This window comes from Silene latifolia, chromosome 3 (assembly GCF_048544455.1).
Source record: "Silene latifolia isolate original U9 population chromosome 3, ASM4854445v1, whole genome shotgun sequence".
NCBI lineage: Eukaryota > Viridiplantae > Streptophyta > Magnoliopsida > Caryophyllales > Caryophyllaceae > Silene > Silene latifolia.
In genome coordinates this window covers 151,780,716-151,795,367 of record NC_133528.1, presented here as the reverse complement: position 1 = coordinate 151,795,367, position 14,652 = coordinate 151,780,716, and the positions used below count along the sequence as shown (strand labels likewise).

Here is a 14,652-nt window from a genome sequence, read left to right as displayed (position 1 = left end):
CTGTGGGGATCATTGAGGAGCCACGGGGGTCCTTCATCATTGCCCATATTAGTTGGATTTTTACTCTTGGTGGGGGTACTATTAGTTGGGCATCCAAGAAACAAACAATTATTGCACATTCAACCATGGAACCTGAATTTATAGCTTTGACAGCTGCAGGCAAGGAAGCAGACTGGCTAAGAAATTTATTGCTGGATATAGAGTTTTGGCCACAACCGATGCCAGCTATTTCCTTATACTGCGATAGTCAATCCACAATGTGTAAAGCTTATAATAACGTATACAATGGAAAATCGAGACATATTGATTTAAGGCATGCCTATATACGAGAATTAATCTCAAATGGAGTGATCACAATTGTATATGTTAAGTCTAAAAGTAATATAGCATATCCACTTACTAAACCATTACCAAGAGATTTAGTAAGTTCAACATCTAGAGAAATGGGGCTTAAACCCGTTAAGAAAACCAACAAAAGGAACCCAACTATGAATTAGTATCACTAATTCAGGTTCAAAGAGTAATAACAAGTTGTTGTAATGTTTCCACATGTCACACCTATACAGCCTCGGGAAACTAATAAATAAGTTGAAGAGTGACGACTGTTACGATGGTAGAATGATTGAAGTAACATAATCTGATATAACTTCACCTATATGAACATAGAAGTGGTGCGCTTCAGCATCAAGATGATGGGTATCTGGGTTGTAAATGTTCATGAATCGGATACAGCAGCGCATGGCCATATGCACGCCGATACATTTAAGCCTATAAACATTAAAGTATTATGTGCAGTATGTCGTTGTTCTGACTTTGCAAGTTTTGGTTCAATCTTCGGACACCTAAAACTTCGTTAGGATCTTTGACATAGTTGCTAAATGGAAGTTCAAATCGAGAGATACTTTCATAATGCATAATGCTTCACGTGATGAGTAATTACCGACAAAACTCACAAACTAGTGGGGGGTTGTTGAAACAGTTTGTAAGTTTGTCCCATATTGATGGGATAAGTGGAAAGGAAAAGTTTATAAGTGAAAGAGTTTTATTTCTATTAGCTAAGATAAATGGGCCATTAGTGAAAGACTAGTGTGGATTCACTAGTATGGGCCTAGAACTTAAACGAATCAAGACTCGACACTTGGGCACTTGGGGCGTTGGGTGATTCCGTATCATCCCGATTCAGTTTTTGCAAATCTGAAACCCAACTTTTTGCCCAAACAGAATGTCAGTACATTCACAAAACAATACTTTGTTCCTTCGTGCCTTTTTAACACTTATAAATATACTGCCTCCACAATATTCATCATTCATCTTCAATCATAATCTCATCAAATCTGAAATATATAAAGGCTTCAAACTGCAGTATTGTATCCTAGAGGAATTACCCTAATAGTGGGGGGTAATTCCTTAAGGAAAGTATAACCAACGCCTTACTGCAAACTCGTTCTGATTAATTGTTCTAACATTAGTTTAGCTCAGTATATGGACTTCTCATGCTACGTCATCGATCTTTTGCTTGTCCCATGAACCAATCATATGACACCACGTCATTAAGTAAAAAAATGCAAAACTTGGGTCAAATACCGACCCCAAATCATTTTGAAATTAAAATTCTTATGTTGTTGTATTATTAGAAGACGGTTAGTTACCAAAACATCTCGCATTCATCTTTAAAAGATGGCAAATTCTTGTTTGTGACGGAGGTATCCGTCACAAGCTTGTGACGGATACCGTTTCCTCTCACAAAATACTCATTTAGGAGTGAGTGAGAAGCACATGGAAGGTGCCCCACTTTATCCCCTCTATCCCTTTTGTGAGAGGTCACAAGCTTGTGACGGGAATAGCCCGTCACAAGCAAGACTTTCTGTTAAAAGATTTGGGTTTTGGTATCAGCTATTCTCGTCTTATCGACTATTCACGTAGAGAGTTGGGCCTTAGAAGTCCATTTCATGACCTACTTCAAATCACTTAAAAGTGGAAAGGAAATCATGTCCTAAGAAATTATAATTTACTTATACTAACTGGCATTAATAATCAACAATTCCGATGTCGTCCAGCGGTTAGGATATCTGGCTTTCACCCAGGAGACCCGGGTTCGATTCCCGGCATCGGAACTTTTTAAAATATTCAAGGCTGTGCCTAATACTCGTCTGCAATTTTGTAAAAACCGGGTCATCTATTGTAAGTACCTTTTCCCTTAAAATTTCTAAATGCAATAGAAAGTACTTGATTTTAACAATTAGTCTCATGTCTAAAGTGAAAGACGGGTCAAATATGCTTAAAGTGATACCATTTTTTAGCCCCATCATGCAACTTGTTGCTTAAAGTGGGTGGATATTTGACCCATGTATAACTATAGACGGATATCTCCTGTCTATAATGAGACACTGTTTTTTTAATTAAAAAAAAAACATCATATTGCAAGTTGTAACTCAACGGAAAATGTCATTCAACTGTGAGGGATAGGAAGAAACTATGATGCTCTTACTTTACCGATTTCAAAAATATGAATGAAATGTCAATATCAACCGGGCAATTTGCCTGAAAGTTGACGAGTCTGAGGAAACTTGAAATAAAAGTTACACAATCTAAGTAAAAATAATGAAGATATTTAGAGAGACGAGTCCTAAATCAATAGCCCGCTCACTAGAGTCACTACAAATACAATCGATCATCTCAGTACCACCGTGATGTGCAATATTGGCACATTCTTGTAGAAGTAATTTGCGTAAACTTGAAGGTGAACATAAGGAGTTCAAGCAAAGCAGCTTGTATAGTAAGGTCTTCATTTCTACAACTATCAAAAAGTCTGCCACGCGATACAATCTGACCTCCAAAAAGGCCAAAATGAAAGAATCTTCGATATTCAGCCGCTTGCAACGATTTCATGGATAGTGTCACTAACGGCTTCGTCTTCTGATCTGACAGTAAGTTTCATGGCTACTTCTCGGCTTGAATCAAGACCGAATTGCAAACGGACAAGGACTTTAGCACTTCCCATGTATACACCAGAAAGCAGACATGTGTGCGACCTTGAATTTTTTGGGACTACTTCGGTACCCTACGGATTACCAAAAAAAAGGAAAGAGGATAGATAGCAGAAACGAAGAAATAAGTTACTCCTATTAACATGTCATTTAATTGCTCCAAAATTGTTTATAGAAGCTTACCTCACAAGGTTGCATTCCAAGAAGACTGATGACAGCATTTACAGCATCTGCCAAGTTCTCTCGTGGGCCCAGGCCGTATTCATCAACCTTTTCGAAGTCTGCGCCTATGCTCTCCCACGCGTTTCTGAAATTAGAAACACCAACTCTCAACATGTAATCAGCTGCCACGACTTCCAAGTCTTCCAATTGATATTCATCCTCCACGCCATCTTCCTCTGCGTCGCCAGTTGATGGATCAACCTGAACGACCAAAAATATTAGTGTGTCACAAGTTCACAAATATGCATCCGTCTGAAAACTAACTAATAAATATTCTAAGACAAGCATATACTTTATACACTAGACAATACTTAGAATAGAAATAAAGGTACTTCTTCCAGGCTTCCATTCACTTCACTAGATTTAATTTCGAACATCATTCTAGGAGATGCTACCATGTAAAAAGGAACTGGTGCCCTCACTCAGATAGGAGTGCTTTTGTGAGTTATTTTTTACCCGAACAAAAACGTAGTGAATTCATTTGAAGGGATAATGTAAAGAATTAACATAAATGAGTACAGTAAAACATACTAGTACCTACCTCTTTGACGAAAAATCTCAAGATATTTGAAAATTTCCCAACTGCAGGTACTCCCTCAGGCTTCTGGAAGGCAACAAATGTCTGTCCTGGGGTGTCATATGGAAGAGAATTTAGAGACTTGGATGCTACTTCATCGAATTCCTCTGCTTCAGAAGCATCCACGATAACAGAAACCTGGCAACAAACGGACCAAAGCTTATAACTTCTGTGAGCAGGCCTACAGAGCAAAAATCATAATTTTGATGTTGTTAATGGGTCTTACATTCTCCAATAGTTGCTCTGGAATTGTGTTAGTGCAGTTGTACTGGAACACAATGTGTCCATCATATATGTGCTTCACCACATTAACGGCATACTCTGTCTCAGGTTCAGTTAGCTCAAAAGTAGCCGAAGACTGGCAAGCAGGAGATAATAAAATCAGAATATTTACTGAACAAGCTGCTACATTTAAACCACAATATGAAAAACAGATAAGAGTTGAAAAACCTTAAAAAGCTTGCCAAAGGATGAAAATTCTGCAATAGATGAAAGTAACTTCTCATACGCATCAACATCAGTTGAAGGTTTTGTTGGCGGAGCACCTAATCCAGTTGGCTTTTTGTTTGTCGCATTCTTCTCAGCGAGGGGCTGAGACTTGACCTCCTTGGAAACAGTGTTGATGTCAAAAGGTTCCTCAGAGGGATCCTGCAAGAATTTCAATCAATAAAATAGTGGCCTCAGCAACAGTAACAAAGTAAGACCAGGAAAATTACTAACATAGTTCTTCAGACTGGTCTCCAGATTAGATAATGGGACATCCAGGGAACCAAAAAGGAATTCCTTTGCATCCTTGTCAGTTTCCACAACGGCACCATCACCGCCAAGCATGTTCAGATAAAGGGTTGCCCTATCACGGACCTGAAAATTACATTGCAGGTAAACCCTCATAATTTCCTCTTGGTGAGAGCATAGAAATAATCTGATCAGTATAACAACAATCAAACCACCAAACAATCAATCACTTACCTCATCATCACTGTCAAAGAGGCAGCGTCTTAACAATGTAAAAACACGGGGCTGCAAACAAAAGCCACACTGGTGAAGTGGTGACCACTGAGTTATTAAACTTTAAATAAAGACAATGCAAGTACACAACTATGTGAGACCTTCAATGAATCAACCATCGCGCCAAACTTGGCCAGTGTGCTCACGGCACTGGCTCTGACGGTAGCATTCTCAAGAATTACTCTGTTATAAATATAGCGTATGTATTTGCTAGGATCTGATGTCTTTGGCCCCTCAACACCCAAGAAATGCAAAATCTGAATGAACAAAACAAATTGTGTCACTAATAGACTGAAGCGCAAGGGCAATAGAGTTGGGAAATAATATCCAGCAAATTCAACTCGGTGAAAACTATATATTATGTACCTGTGTGGAGAGATAAGTAAATTCACAGTCCTCAATAAATTCACAAAGATGCAAAAGCCCGTTTTCTTTTGCATCTGGGATATCTCTGATAAGGATCACAATAGAGTCAACAATTGCCTTCTTATACTCGAACCCACCTTCTTCCCTGAGGATATTACTGAGGAAATTCATCCTGCAATGGAGCCATGAGCAAAGATCAGCCATCTATGACTGCAGTCTGTAGACCAAATCGCTAAATATTACGGATAATTTTCAATCAGAAGGAAATCAATCGTAGATAACTAGATATGTACAGCTTTAAACAGCAAAAATGATAAAAACTTACAATGATCTGAACTTAAGGGGGAACTTTAGACAAAGAGATCTTATAGCTTCGACAACAACGATCTTAAACTCATCAGCGATGTCTGACATGAAGTTTGTGATTTGTTTCATGAGGCGATCTACACTTGTTTCATTACCAGTTTTCAGAAGTGTTGTTATTGCAAGAGTGGCAATGCTTCTATTCTGATCAGATATCAAGCTTTCCATGTCTATATTACAGTTTGTGACTGCCATGGGATGTGTCATAGCTACCTGCAAATCAACATCGTCAGTAGTTTATCAGTTTAGTAGTTTACAAGATAAGATAAATTGAAAATATGCATTAGTGCTACATATTTACTAATCGACAAGCCTATAAACAACCCAGGCTCTAGCCTAAATATTTGCCCTCAGTGCCTTTCTTTAAATAAACACCAGGGAACGCACTCCTTCCACCTACTCCTCTTCCCAAAGTAAACTTACAAGAAAGAAAACGGAGTAGTTTAGCTAACATATCCGGCAACAGCATTTCAATAGCATTACAATTTACAAATAAGACTGATGATTTTTAGGAAGCATCAACGATAATTTTACACACTTCCAACTTCCAATTTAGAGATGAAAGATGAAGCGAAGGAAAGTTAGTCTTAGAAAAGTGTGAGCAGATGACTGGCAGATATAAGCGACAAAAAAACACCTTATTCAAAGTACGAACGGCTGCAAAACGTAAAACGGGCTTTGAAGAACTGAGAAATAGCTGTAGGACAGTGATTGCTGGAGTCAATTCCCGACTTGTAACACCACCGAGCTCAGTAATCGCTCTCGCAGCCTCAAAAATAACCATTTCTGCCTTATGGCGAAGGCAACTTTCAAGATAGTCATAGAATGGACGGTCACCAGTTTGAGAAGCTCCTGATTCTCGAATCACCTACAGAAAGTAATCAATTTAAGAGAACATCCAAGACATATATCTCATGCTGCAGGAACAGAGGTCATTACGTATGCACCTGGCTTATATATCTAATTAAAAGACATTGTGCCATTGGTGAGCGAACTGATCCTCTGGTCAAGCTCGACACAAGCTTGCTCAACGCTAAACGGTCATTCTGTCTTATCTGCAAAGGCCCAAAACAAGAAAATTCTTGTGAATTCTATGAAGGTACAAATATTTTAATGCCATGAGGCCCATGATATTATGATGATAATATTACAACAACAAAGTCCTAGTCCCTAATGATTTGATATCATGGTTACAGAATATACTTAAAATAGATGCCTATACATGAGTTGTATTTTTTACTTCTCTGGTATGATTTCAGCATATAGAAAAGAATTTAGTTGGCATATAATGTAGGGAATTGACTGCACCTTTGCACATCAAGCAACAGTGACAGTATGACAGTATCAACTTGCAAAATTTAATAGTTAAGGGGATGAACTGAACATATAACATAAAGGGTGGCCAGTGGGGATCATTGGATACTTCTCCCATTCACTACATTAATGAAGAGCGGAATAGAAACAATTCATCACGCAAGTAAAGAAATGTATAAAATAAGAGCTTATCAAATGACCAGAAAGAAAAAACGACTACTTGTACATGGATATAAATTCAGATATATTTAAAGGGTAAGCAAATTTATTCTCCACATTAGTATGGATTTCAGGTTGCGCTACAGCATATCAAATAACCAAGCATAAGCCCAATTCCAAGTTCCAACATCAAAACATAACAAAAACACATCCATCTACCCTGGTTACATTTTCAGTACCTTTTCCTAGAGAGAATTGCACATGAAAGAAACTATTCTTCTACGTGTTACAGCTACAAGCTTCCACTCTTAAGAATCGCTAATCAGCATTTATCTCTTGTAATTTTGAAAACATAAATCTATTTAAACATCTATCATGAAACTGTGTCCTACACTCCTAAGTCCTACCACACTAACTTCGCATCTCTGTTCAATTGATCAATTCTCTATTACTATTCCTACCGCGCAAACTTTTCCTCTCCCAATTCTCAGCGTTATTGAGAGTTAACTGTTTGTCGATGGGGAAAGAAAAAAAACATACACTCTCTCAGTAGGATACATATATAGCACCTTAGACAAAATGTTGTTATGTACCCACAATCCACATCTGTTGCAGAGAAAGAAAGAAAAAGTTAAAATGCAGCACCCCATACCTGGTGCAACAAAGCTAAGGCATGAAATTGTACAAGAGCGGAACGTGATTGAACAGCTTCTTGCACCTCATTACTCCATCGTTTCACTATCTCAGGGTTTGTCTAATAAACCACAAAACACGTAAGAGTTGGACAAGCCAACAAAATCCGTAATGCTAAATTCATATGTAACAACTAGGTAGCATAAGTACCTGGAGCAAATGATTACCACTAACTAAAGCAGCACTGGCAACAACAGGGTTCTTGTCAACTATAGCTTGTTTAAGATATCTTTCGATCTGTGTAAGAAGTGTACCATCGGTGATCCGACAAAGCACGCGAATAGCATTTGCCCGAAACATATCAGTCTTACTGTTCATGTCCTTCATCAAGGAACTCGTGACAATGATGACCTAAAACACCAAAATGAGAAAGAAACTGTAATGTTCAGTATAAGTGTATAACCTTCGACAAGTAGGACGACTTAGCTTTAACAGAGAATCAAAGTTCAAAGCACAAACCTCATCAGCCGAAGGCGAAAGTTCCTTAATTAACAAATAAACCATTCTCCGTAGCCCAGTGTCTTTCGACTGGAACAGTTTGGTCGCAGAAAAGAACACCTCTGTGGCTTCAACCTAAATCAAATCCCATCACAATACAACGAATTTAACCCCAAAAACACAACTAAAATCGCGTAAAATTATAACACGAGAGGAAACTAAATCTTAACCTTGGTAAAACTATCTCCTTGATTCAGTAGAAACAGAAGCTCAGTAATGACCTAACACATCAATTCAAATCACAATTAACAAACTTACGCAACCCAACCACTCGAAAATTTCAACAACTTGAAAATAAAAATAAAATTAACAGCAGCATTTCGAAACAAAACCTGAGAACAACGCCTAGGATCGAGCTGAGGATCATTGAAAACCCTAGCTTTTTGAAGAACGGCTCCCTTTTCGAGTCCCAAAAATGGCGAGAAATCAGCTGTACCAACAACATTATCACAAATCCTAATTACATCACAATTCGCTCAAATCGCACGATAAAATTCACAAGATCTAACCTACAATTAAGGAACTCTACAATTAATTGTTCCAGAACTGAAATTCAAACCCTAATTAAGTAGAACCCACATTCCGATCAAATTGCTGAATCACAGATTGTTTATAATGTCGATTGAATTGTTGTCGAGACTCCAGAATAATGAAAAATTAGAGATTGGATGCAGTAAAGAGAGATTACCTTCGTCATCGCGATCATCGTCTTTCTTAGTGAGAGGTTGCGCCATTGTTGACTGAATGAATGATGCTATGGATCTGCAATTCTTGTCAAATTTTCCCTGGCAATAGAGAGAGTATGTATGTCTAATTTTTTACGTGGTTCACGTCTCAATGGAGAAAAGATGGGTATGCCGGAAAACGGGTCATTTGGTTCGGGTTTGAAATTTTGCTAACCTCGTCGAGTCATTTTGTGATGTTGACCATGTTGTTATTGACTTTTCATGCGGGGTTGGCTGATCAGGTGGGTGTAAGTTTTCTCGAATCACAAATTTTATTATAACTTTTTGACGGTTATATTTAATTTATTTAATGTTAAGATGGAAAGGGGATCAAAACGTCATAAGCTTGTGACAGAACACACATCGGATCAAAATATAGAGTACAATACACATCCAATCACAAGCTTGTAAGAAGTCATTAGCTTGTGACAACACATATCTAATCAAAATAAATATCCAATCAAAACAACTGTTACTTGAAAGGTTATAAGAAGTCTTAAGCTTGTAACATCACACCTCTAATCATAAGGAAGATTTGTTGATTTCGAATTAGGTTGTTTTTAGTTTTTGCGATATGTGATTAATTAGGCTTGGCCATTTGTATCGGGGGGAGTGGGGGATAATTTGGTCATGTTTGAAGAAGAATGGGTGACCTTTCAGTTATCTACTCCAAGAATTTGGATCTTTTCGAAAACTCTAATTGTGATTTTTCTTCTCCCTCTTTGTAAGGAAATAAGTCTCGACATGGCTTCACCTGAAATGTGATATGTGATACTTTGTATTCTCTTGTTGTGCTACGATTTTCCAGCATTCTACTCAGGTTTTCTGGTTGGTCCCTTGTACCACTCAAGAAGGTTTTAATAGAATAGATACGGTTTGCAAAAACACCCTTTTAATAAAGTCATCGAAAATGGATACAGTTCGTTTATATATAATTTTTTGAATTTGGAGAAAATGAAGAGGGTGAAATGGGTTAGGGTTTGTGGTGGGCAAGGATGGAAATGCATTTACGGTTAGGGATTTGGAGGATAAGATAAGGTGGTGCATTTAGAGAAAATTGGGAAGAACAATGAGAGGGGAAATGGTGGATAATTTATGGAAATCAGAGGGAACTAATTTGTTGAATAAATACAAGTTTCCCTTTAGACTGGGCATTTTCATCTTAAGCTCAAGACGGAGCAAATTTGACCCATTCATAGTAAAAATGTGACTATATTTTGCTAAAAAGTTACTAAAACAACAATTTTAGCCGTAACATTAGCTAAAACATTTTATCATAAAATGGTTACCTTTTATTACAAAATGGCAATATTTTCCTCATCTTAAACTTAAAACGGAATTGTCCCTTCTTAAATGAGAAGTTGTAGATACTTCTAACATCCCAAATTTCCAATTTTATTATCTCCATTTATACCTTGTGGGATGATTTAATAAAAAAGTGATAAGGTACATACTCTACCCCTTTTATATAAAGAGATTTAAGATAATTTTATCGTGACGGAGATTGTAATACTTAAGATTTAGGGGCATGATTGAATATTGAATTTTTTTTCATTATTAAGTTTAGAAAAGATAATAATTTTTGAGAAAAATTTTAAAAACTGAGATGGGGAAATATAAGATAAACAACAAATCTTCTATGAGACTTTCCTATAACATAAAAATATAGAATTGACCTAAAAAAGAAAAATCCAGAATTAATATTTTATTGATGCTATTACTTGTGTAAAACTATGAATTACTAATTTATTGATGCTATTATTTGAGAGTGACTTGACTCGTACTAGGTATAAAACAAAATTATAATCCGTTTTAATTAATTTCGAGATAAAAACAATTGAGAGAATTTATAAATTGGAATCATTAGCTTTACGGTATAAAATGTATTCTTTAAAAAAAAATCAACACGCTACTCGATTCTCTTAATTAATTTTTAGTTTTAACTTTTTATTTATCAAAGTAAGATTTAATGACGAGAAGAATGAACAACTAAATAAAACTCTTTCTGCCGTGCATTTATTGCATGTGGTCTAAACTATACTATGACAATAAAACTCTCTAAAGTTTTCCTTCCAAAAGGCATTAAACTAAATAAGAAAACAAAAACACGTATTCCTTTAAATTATTATCATTTCATCAAAATATAATATTTTAATCAACTAATAATATTTTCTTCAAAATATAAATTATAAATTTAATTAAAATAAGATAAATTCACTATATTTATAAACTGTAAATTTCCAAAAAAAAATGTAATTATTATATATTAGAGAATGACTACTTTGTCACATTTTGTATAAAACAAAAATATTAAACTGATATTAGCTTCGTCAAAAAAAAAAAAAAAATCATTAACATAATTTAAGAAAAATTATTATTTGTAATCATTAGTTTTATGTTGAAGAATTTTTTTATCACGCATTTTATAACTTTACAAATTCTCTTGATTAGTCGTAGTTCTTTTTTTTTTTCTCATATCGAAATACAACGAGGGATCAATATAAATATTTAAATAATAAATAATAACTAAAAACAAAACCTCTATATACGGAGTATACCGCAAATGTGTGAGATCTACACCGGTATTAGATTATCAAAATAAACTATTCTTGTACGATTGTATTAACTGAAAATATAAGGTATGATTAAAAAAAAAAGGAGTTTAGACGGTATTCATTTGTTTTGTAAGAGACTTACTGATTAAAAATAGTTGAATACTCCGTATTTAATAAAGGCTCGAAATTCAAACTTCGGAGAACTAAATTCGAAAAAAATAGTAAATCTTATTTAAAATCGTCTTAACTTAAAAACTCGAATAATTTAAAGTTAAGACGAACTCCCCAAATACGAAATGGTAAAAAAGAAAAGAAAGGAAAGTAGAAGTAAAAATGGGTGTGCCTTGAGTTAAAAGATACAAAACAGTACAGTAATAATAACCGAAAAAAGGAATCTACATAACATGACAAATTTGAACATATTACTCTGCATATTTCCAGTCTCCACTTAATTACTGGTACAACCTACAACTCACCATTTTTCCTCCACCATTTTTCCTCAACAAATTCGCTCTCAAAAAAATCACAAATCTACTCCCTCACTTACGCATTCAACTTCTTCTCTTTAATCTTTCGATTTTATTTGGTTTTGTTGTTTGTGACTTTGAACATTATTTTGTTGTTTTTGTTTAATTAATACAAATTTTCTCTCAAAAAAATCACAAATCTACTCCCTCACTTACGCACTCAACTTTCTTCTCTTTAATCTTTCGATTTTATTTAGTTTTGTTGTTTGTGACTTTGAACATTATTTCTCTGTTTTCGTTTAATTAATACAAATTTTCTCTCAAAAAAATCACAAATCTACTCCCTCACTTACGCACTCAACTTTCTTCTCTTTAATCTTTCGATTTTATTTGGTTTTGTTGTTTGTGACTTTGAACATTATTTCTCTGTTTTTGTTTAATTAATAGTACAAATTTTCTTTCAAAAAAATCACAAATCTACTCCCTCACTTACGCACTCAACTTCTTCTCTTTAATCTTTCGATTTTATTTAGTTTTGTTGTTTGTGAATTTTAACAGTATTTCTCTGGTTGTGTTTAATTAATACAAGAAAGAAGTGGCTAGCTATGGGTGATCTTACCTTTAACTAGTTCTATTACCCGTGAAATTCACGGGGTTAGCTGTATTGTCACATTGGTGGTGTTATACAATCCCGGATTTGCGGTCGCACTGAGCCCTATTGACAAAAAGGACTCGTAAGAATTTTTTTTTTTATCAATCTATACTTATACTACCATAATATATTGTCAATATATTATCAATATATATTTTCTATAATTTACTAAATGTTTGCCGTGGATTATTAATATTTTGCCACGAATATTGTTACGTTTATTAGTGTTTTCTCACGATTATTGTTATTATTGTTATTGTCTTCAATTTTGTTTAGCTATGTAATTACTTCAACCTAAAAAAATTCAAAATAGATTTTTTTATATTTTTATTTGTGAACAATAATTTAAGGTAGATTGAATTGTTAGCATTATTTTGAAAGATTATGGTGAGAATTATATTTGTGTTTAATATGAGATATATTGGCTTTAATTTTAAGTTTAATTTTTCTTAACAAATAAAAAACAAATACTAATATTTATTGTGATTTAATTAGTGTTTAATGTTATGATTTTTTCAATTTTTTAAATAATAATGATGATGTGTCATGCTCTAATAGTCTTAAAGGTGAATGTTAAAAGCTAATATTTAGGCTTGTCTTTTTATATTATACTAGTTTTGTACCCGCGAAAATCGCGGACTTGTTATATTTGTTCCATTTATTTGCTTTTGTTGACGTCCATCTTTAACTAAAATATAAAATATTTTTTTAATCGCGAATAAGCTATAAACCAAACATTTGTAAATATTTACTTCTTTTACATTATTTTTCATGATCATAGTAATATAGATAGAAGTTTTAATTTGAATTTTATTTCCATATATTTTAATACATGTTAATATTATTCATGAATATTTTGTAGTCAACAATTTAATGTAGCTAATTTTATAACTATAAATGTTTGTTTAAATTTTTTACAAATTTGTTATTTTTATATATTTATGATATACGTCATAAATAATTAAGCTAAAAACGGCTGCGTCGTTAGGTCGATAAACAAAACACTCCAAGATCGCGGTTACATATCTGATAGGTTTTTTTAAGAAAGTTAAATGGATACTATTAATTTAACTTTTCCTCAAAATCTATACTTTTTATCAAAAATATACATGTAAAATACAGAATCACGCCGATGATGAATGATGATACTTTGTAAGTCAACTAAAAGAGTAAAAAATATGTTTTCGTTTTTCACATTTAGATCCAAACATGTAATCTCCACTTTTTAATAGCCTCCTCACAATCAATAATCTGCAAATTGAGATAGTTAAAATTAAAATTAAAATTAAAATTAAATAAGCATCATCTTAATTACAAAACTAACTATACAGCTTATTTAACGTTTAAAATTTTAAAATCTTAAAAGATAGAAATATGGAGTACTTTTAAGAAGACTATGAACGTTTGAATCACATGCATATATACACCTTATTTTTCACTTTTTCGTAAGTGTGCTAATTATAATATTTAAGATGGTTTTGAAATAAATCAAAAGTAACAATATGAGAACTTGTGAAGCTTTATAATCCAAGATATATTGGATTTTTCATTTACCACATATAAGACCTTTTAGCTACTATCTTTATTACTAATGAGGAATTATATGGATAAATTTTACGATTTAAATTTTAATAATGAGAGTAAATTCTTAATTTATTTTTGTAATTTAGTACATGATCTTATGGTTTCCACTAAAAAATATTATTAGTAACTTTATAATCCAAATTATTAGACTTTTTATTTACTACATATAAGACCTTTTAACTACTATCTCTATGGTTAATTCATTTTTATAATTTAAATCATGATCGGTATTATGATTTCCATCAAAAAATATTAGTAAATTTTATGAAGAATTTTAATAAATAAGTCTGATGTAGCCTTAATATTAACCAATACTATAAAAATGATATGTGAATTAAAATTAGATATTTTAAGTAACCTTTTAACTATATTGTATTTTTTTTTTTTTTTTACAAAAACAGAGTTATAAAAAAAACAATTTATTAAGATCCTCTAAATTCGAATTAAAAACTAAGAATGTTTGGTTTTTATATCAAGTGAGA

The 14,652-nt window shown here is 33.7% G+C and overlaps 1 protein-coding gene and 1 non-coding gene across 2 annotated transcripts; one reads left to right on the top strand and one right to left on the bottom strand.

Annotated features, from left to right (window-relative positions):
- Window positions 1–2,042: 2,042 nt before the first annotated feature.
- TRNAE-UUC (transfer RNA glutamic acid (anticodon UUC)) lies at window positions 2,043–2,114 on the top strand. The gene has a single exon. It is a non-coding gene; the product is annotated as a tRNA-Glu (tRNA).
- A 349-nt stretch (window positions 2,115–2,463) lies between these two features.
- LOC141648518 (coatomer subunit gamma-like) lies at window positions 2,464–9,103 on the bottom strand. Its single transcript, XM_074457244.1, has 18 exons — window positions 8,876–9,103; window positions 8,520–8,617; window positions 8,358–8,408; window positions 8,149–8,262; window positions 7,840–8,040; window positions 7,649–7,750; window positions 6,471–6,578; window positions 6,161–6,391; window positions 5,486–5,736; window positions 5,161–5,332; window positions 4,896–5,051; window positions 4,756–4,806; window positions 4,507–4,647; window positions 4,237–4,434; window positions 4,013–4,144; window positions 3,751–3,924; window positions 3,171–3,410; window positions 2,464–3,061 (listed from the first exon to the last, which is right to left on the bottom strand). Exons 1-18 carry the CDS (start codon window positions 8,919–8,921, stop codon window positions 2,867–2,869), a joined length of 2,661 nt encoding a protein of 886 aa, XP_074313345.1. The 5' UTR covers window positions 8,922–9,103; the 3' UTR covers window positions 2,464–2,866.
- Window positions 9,104–14,652: the final 5,549 nt, after the last annotated feature.

Excerpts from the sequence above, each read along its gene's own strand:
- LOC141648518 (XM_074457244.1), bottom strand. The coding sequence starts at position 8,921 with ATGGCGCAACCTCTCACTAAGAAAGACGATGATCGCGATGACGAAG. Across the intron at positions 8,263-8,357 it reads AAGGAGATAGTTTTACCAAG|GTTGAAGCCACAGAGGTGTT; the intron begins GTTAAGATTTAG and ends GATTTGATTTAG. Across the intron at positions 5,333-5,485 it reads CCCCTTAAGTTCAGATCATT|GATGAATTTCCTCAGTAATA; the intron begins GTAAGTTTTTAT and ends GCTCCATTGCAG.